At 33.9% G+C, this 27,494-nt stretch overlaps 1 protein-coding gene and 2 long non-coding RNA genes across 6 annotated transcripts; 1 reads left to right on the forward strand and 2 right to left on the reverse strand.

Annotated features, from left to right (window-relative positions):
• Positions 1-9,803: 9,803 nt before the first annotated feature.
• On the forward strand, positions 9,804-16,953 carry LOC128223256 (spectrin alpha chain, non-erythrocytic 1-like). Its single transcript, XM_052932547.1, has 8 exons — positions 9,804-9,925; positions 10,358-10,381; positions 11,589-11,643; positions 14,846-14,940; positions 15,149-15,304; positions 15,694-15,840; positions 16,082-16,229; positions 16,761-16,953. Exons 1-8 carry the CDS (start codon positions 9,804-9,806, stop codon positions 16,884-16,886), a joined length of 873 nt encoding a protein of 290 aa, XP_052788507.1. The 3' UTR covers positions 16,887-16,953.
• Positions 16,954-18,863: 1,910 nt separating this feature from the next.
• LOC128224603 (uncharacterized) lies at positions 18,864-21,970 on the reverse strand. Of its 3 annotated transcripts, XR_008259505.1 has the most exons (5): positions 21,750-21,970; positions 21,489-21,566; positions 20,596-21,245; positions 19,217-19,294; positions 18,864-18,973 (listed from the first exon to the last, which is right to left on the reverse strand). It is a non-coding gene; the product is annotated as an uncharacterized LOC128224603 (long non-coding RNA). The 3 variants fall into 3 exon arrangements; XR_008259504.1 differs by having other exon boundaries at positions 21,489-21,970; XR_008259503.1 differs by having other exon boundaries at positions 20,596-21,970.
• Positions 21,971-23,759: 1,789 nt separating this feature from the next.
• Positions 23,760-26,549, reverse strand: LOC128223664 (uncharacterized). 2 transcript variants are annotated; one of them, XR_008259321.1, is made up of 4 exons: positions 26,453-26,549; positions 25,300-25,389; positions 24,333-24,444; positions 23,760-23,868 (listed from the first exon to the last, which is right to left on the reverse strand). It is a non-coding gene; the product is annotated as an uncharacterized LOC128223664 (long non-coding RNA). The 2 variants fall into 2 exon arrangements; XR_008259320.1 differs by lacking the exon at positions 26,453-26,549 and adding an exon at positions 25,708-26,169.
• Between the last annotated feature and the right edge of the window lie 945 nt (positions 26,550-27,494).

Here is a 27,494-nt window from a genome sequence, read left to right on the forward strand (position 1 = left end):
ACAAGTTACTTCAAACATCGGTATATAAACGCTGACATAAAACTGTCATTTAAATAATTGCAATAGTTGTTGAACGGTTGAATGTTTTTCACTTTGCGATACATATATTTGACCATATTTCAAATCTATTTCTGCTGAAATAGTATGAATATACTTTAGTTGCTATAACCGATAATATCTCAAATCAACTTTAAGATTAAAGAATTGTTTTGTATGGAAAAATAGGGGTGTTCAAGTACAAGTTACGTGTTTTAAGACCAAAATAAAAAAAAATATGTCAATTTGAATTGTCATAGAAAGTATTTCCGAGGATATCTGTTCAGACATAAGCTAGACGAAAAAGACAGCACCGCATAGACCGACGTGCTTAACCTAGACATTTCATTCATATAACGTAATGGACCTTACCGGATGAATATATCCACTTTTTACAATTAACGATACAGAGACGTGTACAACTTGTTTTACACATGTTTGGAGAAAAGAGAAAATATCTTAACTATAATTAAAAAAAAAAAATTGACTTGACAAACCTGCATTCACATTAAGTTTACCTTATATTGATCAATAACCATCCATTGAATTCATTCATTGTTCGACTTCAAATACGATGTGTGACAAATGATCTCATGTTCTTCAACTGCTATTATACTGAAAGTAGAACTCAATCTGGGTTTAGAACTTACCAATGCTGAATAAATATCTATAATGAAACCATTGTAGTATTCAGACTAATATTTCAAAACGTATTGTTATTTTTGATAGCCCATATTGTTCAAAACATCGTTGTTCAGCGGAACCTCATTATAATTAAGGATAATTGTTTGATAATTAAAATGATCATCATTAAGTGAGTAAGACAACGTTTGTTTTACAACTGTAATGCTAACCGGTGCAATATATTTATGGTAGTATGCTTGAAAACAAATCAACCATGACAATCCTGAAGACCTGAACAACGCTTAGAATACGAAACATATCCTGACTAGAGTGTGGTAAACATTAGGATAATATGATAAACATTGTTGCAAGTAAATAATCATTGTTCATGACCATAATTCAGGACATATTGATGGTAATATTGTTATCATTTACAAAATAATAACAAATAATGACTATTAAATTATACGTATTAACTAGGGATGGAAAAAATGGTAAATTTGGTACTCGAGTACTCGGACAATCTTCCGATCGAGTACTCGGGTACTCGAGTATTCGTATAAATTGAATTGGTTTCCGGGAAAGACAAGTTCGTGTTTACAGGTATCATTGATGTACTTTGTGCGTTGGTCGTCACATTGGTCATTTTCATCTTTAAATAGGACACTATTCAGAATTACAATGAACGATAATTATGTATTTATTTCTTTAGTTGTTTACTTTATTAAACAATATTTAAACAGACCGTTTTCCATACTGAAATAGTGTTGTTTACCTCATGTATATGCATAATTCCTGATTTAAGAAATCAATTGTGATAATCATCGCAAACAATACGCCCATTCAGGAATCATTGCTCTTAAAGGTCGTTACATATTCGCTCGTCAACGTCCATTGCTTAGTGAAAACTCTCTAATTGGTAAACAATACAATTATGTAGGCGAAGTACCGCTATCAAAACTTCGCTAACTGACACCAATGCATTTTGCAAATTAGGGCCCTTTGTTGACAGTTTGTAACTATCACAACAACTGTCAATACATTTATTAGGGTCAATTGTGTACACAGCGGGGATTAGAGGAATTGTAAATTGTCTCCAAGGGAACGCGCCGGATCTGATACTAACGTCTGTAAATCATGTATTTGGTGTTTTTTTAAGTACTCGAGTAGTGATTTAGTACTCGGATAATTGATCGAGTAATCCAGTACTCGTTTACTCGTTGCCATCCCTAGTATTAACCAATCGCCCAACCATGCACATACTGACTGTATTAGCATATCTGAGTGTGTTTTCCTGTATTTCGATGCATCTTAAGATAATACACATGGGAAATACTTTCAAGATATATATATATATTCACAATATTTAAAGCACTTAAAGAAATAATGAATTTGAATATACCTCCTTTATGTTTTATAAACATATTAGGGGTCATCCGACTGTGCTGATGACTAAATTATGAAACTCGACAATTTGCGCTATATTTCAAAACATATCAATAACAACATTTAACGACAAGGAAATAATACACGACTTAATAATATTTCAGGATGATCATATACGATTACAGCATACTTCTTGCACACGAACATGCTACTTCGTTTTCAAAACAATGAACAGTTGTAAAAAAATCACTTTTGACTGATAAACCTTTAACTACTTACTAAATAATGCATTTTTGGGAAATATTAATTACTGATAACAAGATTGTAACAATGTATGTTAAAGCGGAAAGCGCAAAACATATTAAATCATTGGTGAATGCTTAAAGATTAACTGTGGTCTACTACAGTCTTGTAAGGTAGAAACACCATGTTTTATGCGCTTTTCTTTAAAAATAAACTCGGTTTCCTTTATAAGAACCATTGTTTTCGACATGTAATTATCTTTTGATGGATATTAAAACGATAGCATTAATTGTGGTAAAACTAATTTGGGAGTAAGAGTGCATCTTTAGACATGTTATGTGTAGTGATCCTTTAAAAACGCATTTGTTTGTATTCTGTACAAATAGAAATATTTGATGTTCGAAACATGCACCCACACGCACGCACACACATCACCACATACAAACACACACACACACACACACACACACACACATCTGTTTAGTATTCCATTCATATAAAATGTAACCATGATTACTCAGAGCTGCTAATGAATATTAGACTCCGCCTACTGTCTAATGTTATTCTTATTACTGCTGCAGGTTTTGTACATAGCAGAGTTATGTTTACTATCATGAGATGTATATCGTTATTAAAGTATAAAACATTGAATTGTGTTTATATACACTGAACACGCAATTTCATAACAATATCTATATCAAATATCTATATACACAGTCATTTGAAACACGCTCAGCCACGCGCCAACAAGAGGCGCTTCCTTAGCATGTTTTGGGCGGAATAACAGAAAACAATGTCATACCAATGTGATCAACTATCGTCGGCAACCACGGTATTTCCTTCCGTAACTCTTCATACATACCGTGGGAAAATTGACTGACAAAATTTCGCTTTAATAAATATGCATGAGGCAGGAGCGACAACCCTTCTTCCAATGAATTCGCATGTTACACTCAAATATTGTTCAATAATTTACAGTGTCAGTAGCCTCCGTGGCCGTGTGGTCTTGACTACTGCCAACTTATATTGTTCTGAGAAGGCGGATCCGGTTCAACTCCGGCAATCGCCAGCATATTTTTCAACCGTAAAACATCTGGTACTTTGCGGAACCAATGAAACTGCACCATTAATTATATATGATTACGAGATTTTCCTAGCCAACTTGCCTACGGTACACAACGAAGCATAGCGTAGTGTGTATCGGGGGGTAAACGATGATGGTGAACTACAAATTCATGAATATTTAGCACCATGCATTTAGTATTCACGCTGGCGCGTAAAGTTTGCAGCATTTTGGATCATCCAAAACATGTTACGATGAAGCTGGAGGCGCATTCGAAATCACAGTTAATGATAACTCAAAGCGCTGAGCCCGGATGTAATGGTGTCATGCCAAAACCACCAAGCCAGTTGACGGCGGTGACGTCAGCATAATTTTTCAAGTTCGCTATATAAACGCAGAAGTGAGTGATTATTAGAGCTGCAATACATGCTAGGCCGAAAAGTTCAGATGTATTCCATGTTCCATAGTTACATTTTACTAATTTTTATATTTATTCTGCGTGAATAAGTATGCTATAACTAACGATATCAGTTCATGTTAACATTTCAATGTCTAATTGTTGTGAATACCATTAGTGAAGGCCTTTCTATCAGCAGGGGTTTCCTAACACACCTGGTAATTATTGAACTAAGCGAAAAAGTTAACACCGTTTATTGAAGGATTACAAAGTAGCATATATACATACCGTAATATTGCCTAAACGGTGAAAATATCCTCACACATTTCACTAACAGCTACACCATTTTAAAATTTACCTTTTTAAAATTTGATTTGATAAATCTTCATTACTTCAAATGACAGGAGGACGTTTATGTTATATTTTGCAATCTCAACCAGTCTAGTCATTGATCGCATCGAGAACAAAAGATCTTTCGAATATGATATCAGGCTATCCAACTGACATTGAATCGTTTCGTGCCTTATATGAAGCCAACTATAGCTAGTGTATCATAACACATTCCTATAAGTTTACGTTTGATTTAAACAATATTTCAATAAATAGGATTTAAGATAAACAATGTTTAAGCATAAACAGATGATTTATTTTGCTATAAAATACGTGCAAAATAGACAAGTGACAAATGCACAAAACAAATATAACACAATTAATTGAGAAGAAAGCTTTGAAGCTTATACTTCTTCTGTCACTCTTGCGAAATGCTTAAAGATTTACTACGGATGTATGAAGAAGTAAAAGGTAATATGCGTTGGAAGTAAGAAAGAAAAAGAAACATGGGTGGAGGGTTTGGGGAGGAGGGGGCGTGGACAGGCTGAGTCAGTAGAAGAATCATGTTTGCTCTTAATTTATATGAAATTATATCTGATTTGTTTAGTTTTAAGTAATAAGTGCTGAATCTTGCTGAATATAGTTCTTGTGGTCCGGTATGTGGCTTTTCTTATCCAAACAGAAGTTTGTTAAAGTGACAAAGGCCTGATATCAGATCACTACTGGTCAAATCGGTGATGATTCCAAGTTATAGCGGACAAATATAGGACAAAAAATGGATGGGGGCGTCCTTTAGGTCTCAACATTGAAACTCGGCGTTATTGGCAATAGTTTTAATGGGCACATGTTCCTAAGGAATAATACCGTGCAACCACAGCCTTGCATGAGCCTCAATTAGCGTTCACTATTGTAGGAAAATTGTTGAACTGATGTTGTACTCCATTACTTGAATAGAGGAAAGATTGTTAAAGATCGAACTGTTGTCGGTAGTGCATTCTATCAAGATATTGTAGATGGATGAAAGGAAATCGACAACAGATAAATTAAGGATGAAAAATAACAAACGATAACAAGATAAACGAGGTCTTATGTAATGAGTGTCATAAAAGAACATTTTGTAAAAAAGCGTAAGTATATAAGTCCGCCTTCCTAGCTTTAGAGATTCGGGTCCTGTATCGAAATGCAGATTGGAAATGGAATCAAGTCGTGTTGCTCCGGATATATTTCGCATTACCCAAAATTCGGCTTGCGTAACATTGTCATTGATACATTTTGAACATTTTTAACCAATGACCGATCTGGAAAAAAAAGGAAAGTACGTCGCCAGGCCTTGGTTTTTACGGACAGAATTTGTTGATGCTTGTGATGTTTGTGAGTTGTAACTTCCACTTTGTAAAACTTATCCATATGGATAGATGGAAATGCCTGGCTGTTCGTCGTTTAAGATATGAAAAGTTATTTGAATTTTGCTTGGTTGATTGATACAAGCCACCTTTCATCACACATTTGGATCTTTTCCATGTCACAATTTAGTTGGTGAGCAGCAATTACAGGGTCATTGGCAATGCTGTTAAGGCTAGTTTCATTTGCGAAAATACGTATAAGTGATTTATTTTACAAACAATATCATTAATATTGATTTGGAAGAGTATGAGCCCAAGAATTAAACCTTTAGGGATTCCTGTAGATATTGAAACCGTGTACATAGAACAATATAAGACGACCCACTGTTTTTTTCACTGAGAAAACGTAAACATCTTAGATAAGACTTGGCAGGTACTTGAATTCATCGACGGTGGACTAGCAAAGTCCGTTAGATTTTTCCGAAATATTGTTGAAGTGAGCCTAAGTTTCGAAACATTCGTTTGTTAAGCAGTTGTTACAAGATGGTTGATGACGTTGCGTATCTTCCTATAACTTCGCCATTTGTTGACATTTCCATGCGTCTGGAACTGTTGTATGCTTTTCTTTATTGACCGACTGACTTACAAGTTTCATTATTGAACACTTTTTTTCTGGGAAGGGGGGGGGGTGTCCTGAGTGCAAATTGTGACAATCTTAGGTAATATCGAGCTTCGTGGGAAAAACAATCCCAGTCAAAAGGTCAAATAGTTTGGCATAGTGGCCTCATAAGATTCCTAATTTAACACTTGGATATTGATCTAACCGTCTTGTTGAATGCAATAAGATGACCAATGATTACGAACGGGTTTGAGACCACAGTTGTTTTTATTATAAGATTCATATAAACATTCACCCCGCCTTTTTACTAGAAACAGTCCCAATTGAAAAACAAGCACACGGCTGCTGAAACATTCCAAGACACAAAATTAATCACAAGAAAACTTTACGTTGACCGATTCAGTGTCTCATAAACATAACCCTAATGTCAAGACGGAATAAAATTACAAACAATTCAATTTCACAATACGGCAGAGTTGAAGAGTTTTTTCATTTACTTGTTTTACAATCATTCATATTCAACCTTGACGGCAAAGCTTAAAGCTGCACTCTCACAGTTTGAATGTTTTGACAAGTTTTTATTTTTCTGTCTTGGAAAGAGCAATTCTTTGCGTAAATATCTGCAAACCAATGATAAAAGATTGCTGACAAAAGATCACTTGGCAGATTTTCATATTTCCGTTCGAAAATTAATGTTTTATGGCTTAAACCATTACCAACGATTTAAGAAGAATGCAAAACACATCAATTTTGAACTTAAATATAAAAATCTGCGATCTATGTTTTTGTGAGCAGTTTAAAATAACTGGTGTCCATGCATTGTCGCAAAACGTTCTATCTGTGAGAGTGCAGCTTTAAGCCAAACAGTGTTGTGTAGATAAATAGTACTGGAAACAACATGAGCAACTTCATAGGCGTAAAAAGAAGTTTGTGAAGCTGGTAGAGATGAAAATTTACACCACTAACTAAACGTCTTGAAGAAGAACAAAATGTCAAGAACTAGATTTTTTCGTCACCCGTAAACACGCATTCACAGAACCTGAGAACTGTCCTGCAGCTTGTGTATTAACGTCAGATAAGACATCTTTAAACAATTTATGTAAACAACAAACTCATACAGTAGTATTTAACACAAAATCATATGACATTCTGAAAAGTGTGAAAACCTTAAAGCAAATGTACACACTTATTGTATCTCAACATAATATGAGATTGAAAAAAAAAAACCCAGCAACATTCAAATCCTACTTTCAGTTGCAATAATCCCCATATTGCACAACTAGTTTTCTCTTTACATAAAACAGTTTCATCACTTTCGAATCTTAGGGAAAAAACAACATTGTTTATACATCTACTCTGTAAGAAGTAATACGTCCTGTATGAAAGATAAAAAAGTGAATTATCAGAGAGAACAAAAGAAACAACGGTTTTAAGATTCAACTAAATTACCAATACCTATCCAAAATGAAAATTCAATGTTTTGTAAATGAGGTAAACTGGTGGAACAAATGATTTACCTTCCTTATTCCAATGAACCGATTAAAGCATCAACCACTTCTTTATCCGGTGTTCAAACACGGGAATTAAAACGAGGCAATTTCCTATTTGAATCGTAAGTAGAACGATCGACAACATGAGGTCTATGTAACTCGTTAATGTATTCAAGGAATTCATCAGTGATCAAATAGTCATCATAATCCACTATCTTACACAATTTGTCAGCAACTATATTATTTGCTTGCTTTACCAAACGCAGCTCTTAAGAAATGCAATGGGAAGCACAAACATCGAATATATCCAATCCCGATTTCAAACTTCCTTATTCAATAATTTGAACACAGTTTTTGCTTTCAGACTTATTTTCCCCAAAAACATTATTCTCAATGAATCAAATGTGTGAGCAGCTGCACAATCACAATCAATGCACCGTTTCCCAGACGAACTATATATTTGAAGCTACAGTCAATGGATTGACATTGTGTGGTATTAACGCATAACGACGAAATGGCAGTTTCTACAGAATAATTAATTCTTAGGGCGGAACTATTTTAAGACGGTGGAACGTTAATAAATAGTATTTATTTTAACAAAGCTGTTTTCAATAACGGACATCACATCCTCAATAGCTCGATAGTTTGTTTTCAGAATAAAAACAAGCATTCGCCAGTTTTGAAAGTCATGCGTCGATAAATATCCATGTTGTTTTATCTTACGCAAAAAATCATACACGTAAGTAGTTCTCTGTATGATTCAATTCGGACAGTTTTTGCTATAACCTGCATTTTTTTATTTCGCTGTTCACAATATCAGGTTTTATCACTGTAGCTGCAAGACATAAACCTCATTTTACTGATCACTTTGAATGCTTTTAAAATATCCATCAGTTTACTGGCAAAGCTTGAAATGTGTTTTGCTATATTCAGTTATTAAATGCATCCAATATTTCATGAGATTCTTCTATTATTCATTAATTTGATACGAAAGCTGCTGAACTTTGTTAATGTCGAAATACATACTTGTATGGTTAAAGGATTGATCTTAACAATTCAAATCTATATTCATCACTAACATGTTTTTAAAGCTTTATTAACATTGTTAACAAAAGGTTATTGACCATAGACGTTTGTTTAAAATATTTGATGATGCTTATCCAATCAGAGCTCAAAATATTGAAATAAACAATATCGCTATAACCCCTTACGTGTTATACAATATGAACATTAAGTTTTGTTACAAATACTAGGCTAATGTTAAGATATAAAGTATGGAACATCTTTAAATATATATCAAATCATACTATTTCAATATGGACATTTAACCTTTAAGCCGTATTATTTCATCATCCTGCAGTAAATTATACAAGCACCAAATATAGAGTATTTTAACCCATTCTAGGACACGTTCGATGCTGACCTTCAAGCCTTCGAGAGGAAGGCATACAGACCATGTTAAATTATAGAAAAAAGTACTCCTTGTTCGAAAACGCTGAGTAGGTCCTGGCCGACCATGTAACATGCAACTTGGTAGAGGAAATCAGGGTAAGTGGAGTTTTGACTTCGTTAAAGAGTGCGGTTTGATGCATTACTGAACAAATTGGAAAGTCCAGTAACACCTTTTTATTGAATATATAATGTAATATAGAAATAGTCTTGTTTGCTTAATTTTATGAACAATCCTTTTTAAATATTGGGGAAATATCCTGGTTTTTATCTTATGACAAAGATTTTTTAAATATTTAACTCCTGAAGTCAGAAATTAGAGTTTTAAAACCCTTAAACTGATTTTTTTTATGTTTATGATATTTGGTATATTATTATATGTAATTAAAGGACATGTAAACACTTATCACAATAACAATTCAAGGCATTCCTGAAAGCAGCCCAAGACTTCAAACCAGTAAGCTGACATTGACAAAGAGATCAAGAGCTTCAATGTGGGACCCAACACCTACACCTGGTTCACCATGGAGGCCCTGCAGGACACATGAAATTATCTGCAAAAATCATCAAGGTAGGGCCTCACAAAAACATTTAGAATTTAAATGAAAAAATAACACTCTGTTCACTTACGTGCAGAAAAGCATTTAGGTTTGGCCTCATAAAAAATAGAGTTTATGAAATATGGAATAGAAAACATGACTATTCATTTACATGACTATTCATTTTTTATATTTTAAATTTTAAGTATATGTACTTGAAGATTTAAATAAAAAAATGTAAAAATGTACCCAAATTGAAAGCAATTCACAGTTTTATTTTTGATATGTATCAGGAGAGAGACGTTGACCTTGCTAATGAACAACAGCGCCAGGAAGAAAATGACCAGCTCCGCAAGCAGTTTGCTGGGGCTGCCAATGCATTCCATGCCTGGCTCACAGAAACAAGGTACAGTTAGTTTAGATGATTTGTTTATCTTTATCGGGCTGAACTATAGGTCCCATTAAAAGGTGATGTTTTCACAAAAATGATGTAAGCAAGAAGTGTGACTTTAAGTTGTCCTTATGCTGAATATAATTACTATTGTGCTCATGTCAGGACATGTTTTGGAAAGTCAACGATACGTACAAGGTTTCTGTTAATATCCAATGAAAAAGTAGGAATTCAGGAATTTCAGATTGAAAGAACTCCTATTTCTTAGCTGTAAACAATAGTGTATCTTACCTAGTTTATTTTTTTCTCCATGGTGATTTCGCAACAGAAAGTCTTTTATAAGGTAGCAGGATTAATAAATAGTTATTCAAATAAATGATGTATACAATTTTTTGCATTCTTTTTTTTCGATGGAAAACAAAATAACCGTTTCATATGTTGTTTTAGGATGTGGCTTTTGGATGGAGGAGGGTTAATATCCGAGATCTTCTATTTTCAGCATGATTGCATCCAGTTCTTTGAAACATTTGAAATATCTTGTCAGATATGAATTTTCTTAACTTATTTGACACTTGTATTGTTTCTGGTGTTCTCAAGAATGGTTAAGTTATGTACATAGAACTTGGTACAATTGCTCATGAAAAAAACAACTTGTTCCATCACTCAGGCTATCTAAAATATATTTGAGCTGTGTACTGCGATTGACCGAGGAACTGGGCAGCAGCGACAAAAGCTTGCAGTGTCTTGTTTGACATATTAATTCTATCAGTCCAGAACGTTATTGAAAGCAAATATGAACATTATTCAAATCAAATTCGAATGTTACAAAATGTTGCCAATATTTGTTTGTTTTTTTGATATTATGAAATGGATTTGTATTTGACAAGATCTTTCAAGAAGTCATGTGATGTAGATGATAGTTTTACTATTGAAAATGTTAAGTTCCATGAGCCTGTTTTTATCTCCCAAAACTGAATTAAAATTGTTAAAAACCTAAACATATTTACTATTGAATTCATCCAGAGATTAAAAACAAGAATATTGAAATAAAAATGTTTACTTTGAAAGACAAGCTTTGTATGACTTTTTATGACATAGGTGAAATTGAATTGGATATTGCCTGTCAGCAGTACTATTACAAGATGTTTTCAGCATGATGTTTCCCCAGATATCATGTAGTTCAAATTGCATAGCTGTGATTTGATAGCTGCAATTGTTCTTAGAAAATGGCATTGGACATGATAGTTTCCAGCAGATCCAGTATTACATGTGTATGAAGTTGCTCTTGTAGTACAAATTCCCCCTTTCTTTTTGATGATGGCCGTTACAATGCTATTGGCTTTGTTGAATTGTTGTAATTACTACTAATGACAAATTCATATGACCAAAATGATATTCATCAAAGAAGTGCAAAACATTTATAGGACTAATAATTAATCAGTATAGTTAGTAAATTTTGTATGTTAAATATGTATATCTGAAATCAGAAGTTGTGTCAATTTCAAATATCTGAACCTTGAAGTTTTTTGAAACTTTGATATATGATGTTTGAAGAATTCAGTTTATTAAATCTGATGTTTCATGTATTATTTAACGCTGTCATAAGTTTTATTTAATTTCAAGTTTTTTTTCAATTTTGCTATTCAAAGTTTACAGTATTTAATTAATGTTTCAACAGGTCTGCAATGATGGAAGGTTCAGGAACGCTTGAAGATCAGTTGGAAGCCACAAAGGTATTGAGATGTTTTTTTATCATCATTGTAAGTTTTCAAGAGCACCTAGAGGGTTTTAGTTGGAAAGGAAGTTTGGAGATTATTTTTTTATGAAAGACATCAGATAATCATTAGTTGAGTTTAGAAGTACATGAGGGTTAATGATTTATTCTAGAAGATTTCATGATTTTTTCTAGAAGAGTTATTGATTTATTCTAGAAGAGTCAATGATGTATTCTAGAAGTGTTATACCATTAATGATTTATTCTAGAAGGGCTAATGATTTATTCTAGAAGGGTCAATGATCTATTCTAGAAGTGTTATATTGTTAATGATTTGTTTTAGAAGGGTTAATCATTAATTCTAGAAGAGTTGTTGATTTATTCTAGAAGGGTTGTTGGATTATTCTAGAAGGGCTAATGATTTATTCTAGAAGGGTCAATGATCTATTCTAGAAGTGTTATAGCGTTAATGATTTATTCTAGAAGGGTTAATCATTTATTCTAGAAGAATTGTTGATTTATTCTAGAAGGGCTAAAGATTTATTCTAGAAGAGTCAATGATCTATTCTAGGAGGGTTAATTATTTTGAAATTCATGTTTAGTTGATATGGTTTATGTGTTGTGTTTATTTTTATTATTTTTATGCCCCCTTTGTAGAAGAGGGGTATATTGCTTTGCACATGTCGGTGAAAGGTCAAGGTCACAGTGACTATGAATGCGAAAATGTTGTTTGAGTGATAACTTAACAATGCCTGCACCCATGGCCCTCAAACTTGACTTGGAGGTTGGGCCTGACCTGTAGATTACCCCTTTTGATTTTAGGGGTCAGTAGGTCAAAGGTCAAGGTTCCAGTGACCTTGACCGCAAAAAGCATGCCTGTGTGATAACTTGACAATGCCTATACCCATGGCCCTCAAACTTGACATTTAGGTTTTGGGTGAACAAGTGATGACTCTTACGGATTTTGAAGTCAAAGGTCATGGTCATAACTCAAATTTATCTTTAAAATGCTGTCATATTTACCTATTCCCTGCTGTAAAGAGGATACATTTTTATCTGCAAATATCAGTCATCATTTAAACATGATTCAAAACTGTACCTACTATCATCACACTTTGAATGGTCATAATCTTAAAACTGCCTCAAAGGCATCCAATGTCAATGACAAATTAGCTGTCATTTCGGTCCATGCTTATTTCATTCAATTGTCCAAATAATCTTGACAATTTGGCGCTCAGGGGGGGCATAATGCTTGACAAACATCTCTTGTTCTGTTTTAATTTAGATATAGAAAATAGCTTCTGTTTGAAAATGGTAAGCGGTTAGACGGTTTTATGTTTCTGGTTTCTGTTTTTATTGCCCAAATGTTCATTCATACAAACAATTATAAATGACATTTATATGTATACCATTTAATACAAACCATTATACCAAATAATGTCAATGTGAACAAATACATATTGCACTAGCTCTTTGTTTGAATATATATATATATAAAAGGTAGAAAAATGGGAGAGATGGTGTGTCTTTGATGTTTCGGAATAGTGTTCCTAACATAAATGTTAAATTTTAAAATGAAAAAAAAAAACTACTTGAATAAACAAGGATCTTATAAAGTACAGTACTTTGGTGGATATTTCATTCAAATGCACTTTAAATACTACTATATACTAGAGCTGTTTTACTAAGATAATAAGTGTTCTATTGTTTTCTCTATTTTTAGTTGTTGACTAAGATATTGGACAAACATGGCACATATTGCTATCTTTTCATCACATTTTGATTTAAAAATGAAATATTTTCCTAAAAGTATCATATATAATTCATGTATTAACCAAATTTTTTTTCAAATCACAAAAGGTTATGGTTTTATATGATAGTTCTCTAAAGCTCCCTTCATTGGAAGAATTTGTTATGAATGTTTCAGTTGATGTTCAGTACACAAAAAACACATAACCATGATGCAACAATATTGTACATGTAAAGCTTGTCATTGTTTGGAAGGATATTCATTATGTATTTATATTGGAATTCCCGAAGTTTCATAACTATTGTTAGTTTAAGCGCCTGTTTATTCACATTTTTGCATTGTATAAAGTTAAGATCAAATTGAGGATCCCAATTTTCTTTTCGAGTATTTCAGGTTTAAGTTGTATAATAAGGTGCTTGTAGACTATTTTACTAATTTTAGCTCACCAGAGCACGGAGTGCTCAATGTGAGCTATTGTAATCTTTCTTTGTTCGTCCGTCCACATGTCAACATTTGCTTAAAAAACATCTCATCTCCTCTGAAACTACTTGGCCAAATTCAATGAAACTTTACAGGAAGCTTCCTTTGGTGTTTCTCTTTGAAAGAACAACAATAGGTCATGATTGATCAACAACAACAAATCTTTGTGTTCTTTTCAAAACCTATCCATTCTGCTCTAGACCGTAGTAATATACCTTTTATTTTTTCTTCATTAATTATATTGAGTTTTTCTTGATTAAGTTTATCCAATATTTCGATGTTGTTCGATTCCATAAGTTCTTGTTCAGTTTCAGTTATGTTTTTCAAAATTTCTTTTTCATGTTCTATTTTTGTTTTCTTTTTATTGCTTGAATACTTTATAGATTCATCACGGATGCAGCCTTTAATTATTTCCCATAGGGTATTCGAATTTTATTCTCTATTAAATTCTACAATCTCTGTTATACATTGCTTGATTAATTTTTGAAAATTGTTATCTGCAAGGATTGAGCTATTCAATTTAAAAGATTTAAAACCAGGTCTTATTTTGCATTCGATAACTTTATTGAATAATTCATTTGATGCCAAAAAATAATTGAGTCTACAAAAAATTGTTTGTTTGCTATTAGAGTGCCAGGTGTACCTCTGATTGTCTGTGTTTTTGACGCGCCATATATCACACGTATCATAACTTTCTAGTATTATGCTAAGCTGTCTCCTGCAATTTTATGCGTTGTTATGTTACCATTAAGTTTATCTATTTTAGGGTCTAAAACAGTATTGAAATCACCACCTATTAAAAGAGTTTTATCCTTGTAGAAGTCAATATGTTCTTCTAAAGTTTGTATAAATTCTAAATCATCTGAATTCGGACCATATACATTAATAACTATTATACTCATAACATTTGTTTTGATATTTAGAAGCTGTTATCGGCCTGGTATTATTTCTTTATATTCCTCAACTGTGTAATTGATGTTTTTGATTGCAGAAAAAGGCTGTTGAGGTTCGCTCTCAGAAGGGACAACTGAAGCGTATTGAAGACCTAGGAGCTGCCATGGAAGAGAGACTTATCTTGGACAACAGGTGGGATTAGTTAGAGAAATATGCTTAGTACATGTAGACACAAATTGTCTGATCTGTATGCAGCAGCATTTTCATCTTCCACTGGCATAAGAATAAAGTAGAATTAAACTCAATCTGTTATTATTGTTTAGGTGGAGTTTATGATTGTGTTTTGGTACATTAGTAGGTCTGACACCAACTTAAATTTTGTGACTTCTATATTATCCAGGTACACAGAACACAGTACAGTAGGTCTCGCCCAGCAGTGGGATCAGCTGGACCAACTGGGCATGAGGATGCAGCACAACCTTGACCAGCAGATCCAGGCCAGGAACAGGAGTGGAGTGTCGGAAGACGCACTCCGGGAGTTCAGCATGATGTTCAAGTAAGTTAAGGGTTAGATTAGCTGAGTTAGCCAAGAAAATTGATTATGTATTTTGAAGAATGTTCTAATTGGATGTTTTAAGTTGTTTTTAAGGCTTATAAACATTTTTTTGGATGAAATACTCATTTTTTTCTGAAAATATGTGTTCACTAAATTGGAAAGTTTTCTTTGGTGTTAATTAACTGCACCTAACATTATAATTATTTTACCATGTCAAATGTTTGCATGGACCTAACCTCATTATTATTGACCTGACCGCTTTTACCTGACCTTATCACCATTGACCTGGCCTCTTTGACCTTACGTATCACCATTGACCTGACCATATTGCCTTTGACCTGATCATCTGAAGAAATAATATTATAATACTTATTTATGTGATTTTGCAGGCACTTTGACAAGGACAAGTCTGGCAAGCTGGATCACCAGGAGTTTAAATCTTGCCTCCGAGCTCTTGGTTATGATTTACCTGTTGTGGAAGAAGGACAAGTTGACCCCGAGTTCCAAGCCATCTTGGACATGGTTGATCCAAATAGGTATTTACTAGATTGTTTGGTTATGCATTTAAGTAACTAATGTGTTGGTGTAACTATTGGTATTCAGAAATACGAAAAATAAAAATGACCCACTTCTCAATTTCAGTCTCATTTAACTTTGTAAATTACTTACTAAGCTGAATGAAGGTGGAATTGTCAATATTTATAAACCACAGTGGTTTGTTTGTATATTATTTGTGCTGATGGTCACTTAAGAACTAAAATATGTTGCCTTTTTCAGGGATGGTCACGTGTCGCTGCAAGAGTACATGGCGTTCATGATCAGTCGAGAGACAGAGAACGTGCAGTCGAGCTCGGAGGTTGAACAGGCTTTCCGGGCTCTAACATCAGGCGATAAACCCTTCATCACATCACAGGAGCTATATGCTGTATGCCAAACTTTCATTAATTTTAAACATTTTCTTTGGGGGAGTGGTGCAAATCTTTCTTTAATCCATAAACCAAACAAAATTTGCAAAGAAATAAGACCACTTGTTGCTTTTGGCAATATAAATGTTTAGAAATGTCCCTTTTAAAGCTGCACTCTCACAGATTGACTGTTTTTAAAACTTTTTTGGCTTGCGTAAACCAGTGAAATAAGACCCATGACAAAATATCAGATATCATTGTTTTATAGTTATGTGCTAAAATTGAAGATTTTCGGCCAAAAGCATACTAATTCTTTTAGGAATAATGTATTTTTTGGCTTAAACATCAATTTTATATAAAGTTATATAAAAACTGGGATTTTATTTCTTATATATACCACTGGTTCTCAGACATTTATGAAGAAATTGGTTCATTCGAAGTCAAAACACTTAAAAGTATTTCCAAAGGGTGTTATAAATTATTTTATTTTTTAAGGTGCTATCAATGATTTATTATTTGATATGGGTGTTATAAATGCTATATTATTTCAGAACCTGACAAGAGAACAAGCGGACTACTGCATTGGAAGAATGAAACCGTTTGTGGACAGAACTGGCCGGGTCATACCGGATGCGTATGACTACGCTGATTTTACATCATCCATGTTTGTCAATTAAGCAAAGAAGACTTTAAATTAATACTTATAATGGACTTACGTATTGTGGTGTGGTACTTTCATATTCTTGTTGTATGCTTTGCTTATTATGTAGAACTTATTCCTAAACTTTTAATGAAATAACGTATTCAATACAAATGTATATAACAACATGAATTGCTTAAATAAAATAAATTTGTAGGGTCAAATTATATATAATTATTCTGCCACCAAGAGGCAGTATAAAAATATGTTTTTATTGTCATTACAAATGTATTGTTAATTATAGATGTTTTAAATTTCAACCGAAGGGTAAAACACTCTTTACCATTTATTTATCAATAATATCACCAACAGATTTGGACTGAATGAAATTCTTAAGAAGAACACCAATTCAGACCTTGACAAGCTATGGGTTATATATGTGGTTCAAACAGCAGGTAGGACCTGAATCGGCTACAACACCGTAACATCAGGATCTTGATGTCCAAACCATTCAAGTACTTCCGTATTGCCATAGTTACTCTTAATATGTGTAACTAGCTTATATCATATAACCTAATTATAAACAGTTCAGTTTTTGCTTTCAAGATTAAATTAATAATGGAAACAAATAGAGACTCACCAGTTTTCAAATTGAATTGAGAAGAAGAAGTCTTTTATGAATCGTGTTAAATATTACTTAGTAATAAAGAACATCTTGCACATAAATTTGCTATTGAAATCATAATCATGAAATAAAAGTAGCTACCGATGTTTGTTTGTTACTTTTTTAACGCCAAATTATTTCTCCAGTTTTTAGCTCTATTGGCTGTAGGCCAGAAGAGTTCGAGTGATGGCGTTCGCATCAGTCCGTGGGTCAGAAAACAATTGCCTCTGAAAACTTGTACAGTCTAGATATCCATAAGAGTTCGGCTTCTTTCGAAAACCAGCCAGATCTGTCAATGCATGACGGAATGATGGCCGTCTAAATTTGGCAAAACTGCTATAATTAACCTTTTGCAGAAGATAGTAATAATTTATGTCCGATGTTACCAAACTTAAACATAAGCTGGATATACATGAGAGCCACATTTATAATCCGAAGTTTGCTAAACTTTTGCAAAAGCAAAATATCCATAAGAGCTCGTTTTTATTTTGAAATCCAGCCAGAACCGTCTGGAATATGGCCCTTTAAAATTTACGAAATTCTTAAAATTGTCCTTGTGAACACGGTAAAACTTCATTTATTATCCGATAAGAGCTCGGTTCCTTTCGAAAACCAGCCAGATCTGTCCATGCATGACGGGATTATGGCCCTTAATAATTGGCAAAACTTATAATTTGCCTTTTTTATAAGGTAGTAATCATTTATGTCCAATGTTTACCAAACTTGTACATAAGCTAGATAAAAATGGGGGCTTCATTTATAATCCGAAGTTTGCTAAACTTGTGCAGTATCAAAACATCCATAAGAGCTCAATTTCTTTGGAAAACCAGCCAGATCTGTCTATGAATGACTGGAATATGGCCCGTTAAAATTTACAAAATTGTCGTGAACACGGTAAAACTTCATTTATTATACGGCGAGAGCTCGCTTCTTCGAACATCAGCCAGACCCGTCCATGCATGACGGGATTATGGACCTTTGAAAACTAGAAGTGAAAATGCATAAACAATGAGCTTGTAAACACGATAAACTCCACTTATTATCTGATGTTTACCAAATTTATACAGCAAATAGATATCTATTAAGAGCTCTCTACCTTTCGAAAACCATGGTTGTATTATGGCCATTTAAATTCAAAAATTGGCAAAGCAGCTTTAATTTAATTTAAGAACACCATAGCACCTTAGGTTAGTAGCCAATGTTTACCAAACTTTAACTTTGATAAGATATCTATGAGATCTCGGTTCCTTTCTTTAACCAGCCATATCTGTCCGTAGGTAAAGAACTCTGGTCTAGATTCCTAAACCTTTGTGCGTAGGTTGAAATATTTCCGGACTAACTTGTCAGTTAAAGGTTCATTATATATCCTAGCGTGGTGTTCTAAGGAAACTCAAAGCTGCTCACACTTCAACTTTTAATGTAGCATAATATCCAATACGAGTAGTATAATATGACGTACTCTGAAAATACAGAAATAACAATCATAAGCATAATATAAAGAATTAATACATAGTTATTCATATATATTATCAATAGAAATAAATTAATGACTTCTAAATAAAATATAAGTCATAACGACTATTCAACTCAATTGAATAGTTTAGCTGAGATAACCTAGTGGCCGTGATCATTGCTAAAATACATAGAAAACTATAAAACACATAAAGCACACAACTAACACAGCAACAATACATTTTACATACCGATTGTGGATCGGGTAGTCTATTACTACAACTCACTCTCCGTTCTGTATCATCCAAACTGTGCCCGTGTTAGTCTGTCTGGTTGTAAAAATAAGAATGTGATAAGTGCACAGAAGAATGTGGTATCTTCATGCCAAGAATACACAATATACATTTATATGCCGCCATGTTGAATTGTAAAACAATGCAATAACTACAATTTAAATACAAACAACAATTCAACTGCAATCATAAAGAACTAGAAATAATACCATGACTAACCTCTTGAAATGTCTTGAAAGTTACATCATATAAAATACATCAGCTGTGCCTACCAGTAGTGGCTACCACAGAAGTCAGGTGAACAATGACCTCAAATTCCCTCCAAAACTAAGCAAAGAACTGGTCACACCTGATGACCAGAAAAGGTCACATAGGTCATTATACTTTCAATAGTCTTGAATGGTCAAAGGGAGATAACCACAATATTAAAACTTAGACCTGGTTACACACCCCCCCACAGTCAAAAATGACGTCTCGTCATTAATCCTTATATGTGTGACAGTGACGTAAATGTCAAGGTATAGTCATGTCAAACTGTTGTCAAAAAAATACAAAAATAAAAATGAACATATCATCATTGTGCTTACTCAATTACTACCTTTCTACTAATACACTACTTCTATAACTATAAAGTATACTACATTTTGTAGACTACTTCCACCTCAACTAGGTCATTCTGCACAAAGAACAAACCCCTTGCCTCCACCAGAAATACTTCAGTATCAAAACAGAAACATGTGACTCTGGAATGTGACCTCAATCAGCTGAGAGATTTGTTTACATGTGTCAAATGAAACCAATACACAACCGAAATAGTAATTACACTCGATTTCAAAGAAACAGACCAGTGATTACAATTAATACTTAAGGCCTACTACCAGGTGCTCTACCAATATGAAATTAAATAATAAAATTCCGTTCAATTAGTCAGAATGTAAGCAATTCACGGATGGTAAATACCTTAAATGATTGCAGTCAAATGTTATTCGAAATGAAATAAATAGAGTAGTTTCTAATTCAAAATAGCGGCATAAGCATGTCAATGTTTTTTGAAAGAATTATCAGAGAGAAAGTTGCTGTTTAATAGATCTGATGAGAAACTTAGTAAAACAAGACCTTCACCATTAAGCCTTCACCTTTTAGCTGGAAATTAATTATTTTAACATGCAAGTGACTTTCTTTTCATTCAGGCTACAATATCTCACATTAAAATATCAACAATATCAAGCATTGCAGTCAACTTCGGAATAAAACCGTTATAATAAATGGATTTTTTTTTAAAAAATAAAGAAAAGGAAACTGCAATATTTGAATACTGTTTAAACAATGGTACTCACACGCTGTTGTTTAGGAAAACTGTAAATATGGCCACTAGATAAAATGTCACTATATTACACAATGTTCAGTGTTCACTTTTAAAACATGTCCTCCTGGTTCCTATCCTGATGTATCCTGATGCACTCTAACGAACGAAAACGTCCTAGGCTCCGAAACGTTCATGGGCTCCAACGACCGTATCGGCGAAGTTCTCACGACCAAAGCGTCCTATGTTCCAACGTCCGAAATGTCCTCCCAATATATAATATTGAGTAAATGCCCGTCACTGTTCCTCCCTAGCACTAAAATGAGTGTCCTCAACCATACATAAAGTTATTAAGTTTTCTTCTTGAAAACTATTCCTCAGCTCAAATGTCTTACTCTTTATGCGAGTTAAGTTCCCTCCTGAGGAATTTTAAACAATCAGATATGTTTTCGTTGTATAAATTTTTAAGGAAAGTTCAGAAACAGACTGATATAGATGTAACACTGGCACTTAAATGTTGCTAGAATAATCCATATGGTTGGGCGCCAATATTTCCGGACTAACTTGTCAGTTAAAGGTTCATTATATATCCTAGCGTGGTGTTCTAAGAAAACTCAAAGCTGCTCACACTTCAACTTTTAATGTAGCATAATATCCAATACGAGTAGTATAATATGACGTACTCTGAAAATACAGAAATAACAATCATAAGCATAATATAAAGAATTAATACATAGTTATTCATATATATTATCAATAGAAATAAATTAATGACTTCTAAATAAAATATAAGTCATAACAACTATTCAACTCAATTGAATAGTTTAGCTGAGATAACCTAGTGGCCGTGATCATTGCTAAAATACATAGAAAACTATAAAACACATAAAGCACACAACTAACACAGCAACAATACATTTTACATACCGATTGTGGATCGGGTAGTCTATTACTACAACTCACTCTCCGTTCTGTATCATCCAAACTGTGCCCGTGTTAGTCTGTCTGGTTGTAAAAATAAGAATGTGATAAGTGCACAGAAGAATGTGGTATCTTCATGCCAAGAATACACAATATACATTTATATGCCGCCATGTTGAATTGTAAAACAATGCAATAACTACAATTTAAATACAAACAACAATTCAACTGCAATCATAAAGAACTAGAAATAATACCATGACTAACCTCTTGAAATGTCTTGAAAGTTACATCATATAAAATACATCAGCTGTGCCTACCAGTAGTGGCTACCACAGAAGTCAGGTGAACAATGACCTCAAATTCCCTCCAAAACTAAGCAAAGAACTGGTCACACCTGATGACCAGAAAAGGTCACATAGGTCATTATACTTTCAATAGTCTTGAATGGTCAAAGGGAGATAACCACAATATTAAAACTTAGACCTGGTTACAGAAATATGTTGAATATGACTGGCAGATGACCCCTATTGATTTTGAGGTAAAGTAGCCTTTTACAAAAAAAAATGTGTTGATTCATCTGTTGTAAATATACTGCGACTGATAGCTAGTTGACTCTGAAATCAACATGCCCGTTACATTTTAGTGTTAGATAATTAGCTAAAGTTGAGTAATTATTGCTTGTGATGGGAAAGAGTTTATATTATAGTAGATGCACCTATCAATATTTTGCCCCAGGGGGGGGGGGGGGCGGCGGGCAGACCCAGGGGAATTGGACAAGTTTTCCTTTTGGGTGTCTAATTCCCCACCCTGGAGCCAATACTTTTGTCTAAATCCCCATAGTGGGAGATGCTTTGTGTATCTAATGTCCCGGGGATAGATGGATGAAGGCAAACCTAGTGCCAATATTGCCAGATAAGCATTTTTTTCACCCGACATGAAAGAGCTAGAAGTCAGCCAGCCAGAAATGTCATCCAGATGACAGTTGTTTTATTCATTCCAACCAATGCTTTTTAAATATATGGAGAAAAAAGTTGCACCATTTTATCTATTCTGATGGAAAGCACATCAAAACGTTTCCCTACCTACTTCCTAGGTTTAATAAAACAAAACTTTATAAAATAAATGACTTCAGCATTACTGTTTTTATATTCAAAGGGATGACTACCCTTTGCTATATTTTGGAACTTAAAAAAGAATGTCAGAAAGTATAATATAAAAGTATACATTTTTAGAAAGGTCTCTTCAATTATTATCTCTGTCATGCAATGACAAAGTCAATAAAATTATTTGGATGTGAAGAGATAAAGTACACATTGAATGCGCCGTTTAAAAAAAAAAATTGTCCTACAGAAAGGGGCAACCCCAACACATATTTGTTTGTCGCATTTCATACCTTGATACTTTTGCAATTTGCCTTTAAATGAATTTTATAACATATATTTGGAAATCACAGGGGATATAAATACCACATTTGGAGTAATAATGAAACTAAACCTCTTTTTAAAAAAATCAGTAACATGGTTCCCTCAAGCAAGAATAAATGTATAAAATGCACTAACAGTTTGGTGTATAAAAATGCACTAACTTTTTGTTGTTAGCTGGTTAACCCTTTTCTGTAGGCTTTTTTTTTGTTTTAAATGTTTTAAATGTTACAAATAGTTTGCATTCATTTTCTTATTTCTCTGTTCAGGAGCAAAAAACACCACTGTATTTGATATTAAATGAAAGAGCTTGAAGAAAATGTTTGTTTTGTTGTGTTTGTTTTTAATATTGTTGTGTTTTTTGAGGAGTGTGGGGTGAGTGTTACGCCATTTTCAACATTATTTCAGTTATATCATGGCAACAGATTACTTTTTCATGATCCCTGGTATTTAAAACAAACCAGTACCAGGCCTGTCTTCCACAAAGCGACTTGAGTCGAGATCGTGCTCAAACTCAAAATTTCAATATCAAATAATGACCTCAATATTATTGCTAATAATTTTGTCTGCCTGTGAAACATGGGAGTTTCACAAGCAGACACAAATTTAGTGCAGTGGCAATACAATTGAATGAGATATCCAATGTTGAAATTTTAGTTTTAGCAAGATATCGACTCGAGATGCTTTGTGAAAGCCGTGCCAGACCAGTACATTTTTGAAAGAGGTCCACCAAAGGAACATTCCTGTGAAAACTTGGATGAAAGTGGGCAGTGATCAGAATAGCTCACCTTGAGCCTTTGGCTCTAGGTGATCTAAAAATAGACCAATCACTAGGATCAAAAATATATAGAACATTGTGAACTTCATTTTTTATTTTTATTTTTATTGTTTTTACATAATATATTCATCAAATCTTTTTGGTACCCTCCTCCGTCCAAACCTCGAAACATCTACCATGATATCTGAAACAGAAGTTACTCAATTAAGCATGATTTTATAGTATGCAGGTTGTGGTACCTGGGATAGATAATAACCATGCTTTGGCAGGAGTACATGGTGATTTGAGTATACAATTGCACAAAAGTAATTTATAAGTATATTTTGATTCCAGCTGTGTATTATAAAGGGTTTTATGTAAACTTAAAATATTTATACATACATAAAGTATAGTGCTGAATAGACAATACAACTCTTAAAATCTACATATCATGTACTCCTTTTGAGTAAAGTTTAAACAAAAGTCATTGCGCGGTTTAGGAGGAGTTGCACTGAAAAGATGTTATGGACATATTCCTACATAACCCCCCCCCCCCCAAAAAAAAAAAAAAAAAAAATATATAAAAAATTCTGACTTTTTGGGAGTATAAATATTCTAATATTATATGTAAAATATATAACTATTAAGCTGAGTAGCATGGGTACTCACTGTCTGGTGCACTCTGAGCCTGGCTATGGTTTGGGCTCCTAGCGGAACTTCTATGGGTAGTCGCAGTCGATGTGGCAGCACCACCAGGAGTTGTCTCTGTCCTCAACTCTTTCTAGAAAAACAAAGCTTTATTTAACAAGAGAGCCAATAGTCCCTATATCGCTAGCCTGAGATCACAATACAAAGACTTAGACATTCCCATGACAGAGGAGGAGCAACAGTATCAGTAGTTCCTTGTAGTACCGGTAGTTGTATGGAAACAAACATTCTGACAAAATACCAGTATGTTTGGGTGAAAAATGTGGCCTTTGAAGTGTATACAAGGTTTTACTAAAATTTGACCGAATACATAGTTTTTAACCCCACGCAACCCAAATTCAAACTTAGCCTACATTTCATGTAGACTCACATTTTGCCCGTATTTCATACATGAGGATTGGATGTTAAATGTGGCATGTAGAGAGTATAAAACGTTTTTTTTAAGATTTGACCTAGGGACCTTAATTATTCAACGTAGATGAAAAGATTTAATCTGAGACTTGGTAGAGGGTCACCCAAGGAAAATATTTTGAAATTCGACCATTGGTTCAGGAGTCATCTGAAGCAATTGCTATAAATAAAACCGTGACGACCACAACTACGGAGACCGTGCGATCACAAAAGCTTACCTAATAAGAAAACTAACTTTATTTAGTAAATTATAACATGACTTTACCAAACTTTTCAACATATATTTTGACAACAAATAAAACAAAATAGGTTGTTTTTAATTCTAATGGTAGATATATGGGGTGTTGTGTTTAGAGGTGAAAAAATGCCATTAGAGTTCAGTTCCAGTTTGTACAGACATTCTCTTTACAATTTAAAAGTTTTCGATTTAAGCAAATCAGACATGTTGATGTAAAGCCACTTCTTTATTGTTGAGACATTTGTTCTTGATGTACCTGTCATGATGTGAATGCTTTACCTTTTTCAGAGACCGTGTCTCTGCAGCCTTTGCCTGGCCCCTTTCTCTGTTTGCAGCGACATTGTTGAGGTGCTCCAACCAAATGTTAACCTGTTTCCATACAAAATCAACATTTAATAAATTCACATTTATCAATTTGGAACAAACACCTAAATATAGCGCACATAGATTAAATTAAATTTTAATAAAACAAAAATATACCATTAAAGATGAAAAAACGCGTCCGGCATAGCCTTAACCATATTGACCCAATTACAAACAAATCAATGTATTTGAAACTTTAAACGATACTGCTCTATTATAGACCATTTATTAGATTTTTTATGGCTCAATCTGTCGATTCTGTAAACCAACTATGCATGCTAGGGAATGGAAGAAACAGATTATAGCTCCATATAATAATCTTACCAACTCGACCACAGCTACCCTTGTGGGCAGAATGATAACCGAAATTCACAATTGCAGCATCACGAGGGGTTGCATTAGTTCACGGTAGGAAATATTTATGGAAATATACTGTTGTAAAGACGTCGAGTCCCAGTAGCTCAGTCGGTAACAATGCGGGTTGCCAATTTAGGGGCTTTGAGTTTGAATCCCTGCTAGGCCAACTTTCTTTCCGACCTTTGAAAAAAGTCATTGCAACAAACGTCATTCGTCTTGGGGAGATTGTTGTGTGAATTACTGGTGTGAGAAAACCAGGAAACACATGAGTAGGTGAACTGGCCACCGTGATATGACTGAGAAATTGTTAAAAACGGCGTTATATCCCAATCAATCAATCAACTGTTGTAAAGTCAAAAATGTTTAATACTTCATTCGAAGCTAGTTTAATAGCAAAAATAGCAAAAGTATGGGTTGTTTTGCATAATAACTGATACTTCTGAAGTGACAGGTGATCCCCATTATTCTTTTCTAAGATTTAAACAGGGTTTTACCTGCGTTAAGCATCTATATCCTAGAAACATGGTGTTTTACAATTCTGTGAAGTTTGATTCAAATCCATTCAATAATATAGAAGTTATGGCTAAGACACGAAACGGGACGGACGAACGAACGAACGAACGAATGGACGGACAGACAGTGCAATCACTATATGCCTCCCACTTTGTGGGGGGCATAACTATTGAGGCCGGCTAAAGTGGTTGATACAAACCTCTCCCACTGGTAAAGTACACTCTTTACTAAGTAGGGCTGCATCTGTACTGCCATCTGTATGTGCCCTCTGTAAAACGTCAGAGGGTGGCAACTCGACTCCATATAAACAAATTGATAGAACAATTGAAACAAGAATTTGTCAATGCAAGCCATTGCGCATCACCACGCTGAATGTTTGTAGGTAAGTTAAAACGTTGAAACATGAAATGGTTTAAAAGATGACCTTTGTAAAGGGTTAAACAAAAAGAAATACAAAAAATAAAAAAGAACTATGATCCCACCCAGTCTGCCCCAGGCACCAGGGCTGTGGTCCAGGGGACAAATGAACAATTCAAAGTGAAGGTTTTGTCATAAGGATTGCAAGTTGTAAATATCAATACACTGGGTCAAGTAATAAACAGATTATGATATCATATTATATAACAAATTATTTCTATAAATTATGTAAAAGGGTGATCCTTCAAGATCAAGAAAAACAACTCATATAGAGAAAATTGCAGACTCGGTTTTATTGAGTCTGTTCATGAGTAGTAATTAACGATGCAACACTACTCACGCCCCCTAGCACCGGCTGAAGCGGTATTCAATCTTCAACACTAAACGCATTGAAATTCATGATCTCGAAGGACCATGGCATTTAATCTCTAGAGTGAGAACTTGACCTTTGAGGTAGAGACCTGAGCCTTGGATACAATGCAATATCTTCATGTGACACATATTTGTGCAAAGTTATTTTCAATATCCCACTTGACATGACAAAGATCCAGCCCAAAATGACATATCAATATTTGACCTTTAATATCCGAGTATGACCTTGACCTTTGAGGTAGGGCCCTGGGTCTTGGATGAGATGTATTATCTGCTGACAAGTTACCAATATTTGTGCCAGGTTATTTCAATATCCAACTTATCATGAAAATGATACATCAGAAAACTACATATTTTATATATATATTTTTTTATATCGTTGACCTCAAGGTCACAGCAAAAATGTGGCAATGTTTTAAGTATCTAGTGTGAATGATGTAGAAGATAGGTAC

The sequence above is a fragment of the Mya arenaria genome, chromosome 17 (genome assembly GCF_026914265.1).
Source record: "Mya arenaria isolate MELC-2E11 chromosome 17, ASM2691426v1".
NCBI classification, from domain to species: domain Eukaryota; kingdom Metazoa; phylum Mollusca; class Bivalvia; order Myida; family Myidae; genus Mya; species Mya arenaria.

Excerpts from the sequence above, each read along its gene's own strand:
- LOC128223256 (XM_052932547.1), top strand. The coding sequence starts at position 9,804 with ATGTATCAGGAGAGAGACGTTGACCTTGCTAATGAACAACAGCGCCAG. Across the intron at positions 15,841-16,081 it reads GACATGGTTGATCCAAATAG|GGATGGTCACGTGTCGCTGC; the intron begins GTATTTACTAGA and ends TGCCTTTTTCAG. Across the intron at positions 16,230-16,760 it reads CATCACAGGAGCTATATGCT|AACCTGACAAGAGAACAAGC; the intron begins GTATGCCAAACT and ends ATATTATTTCAG.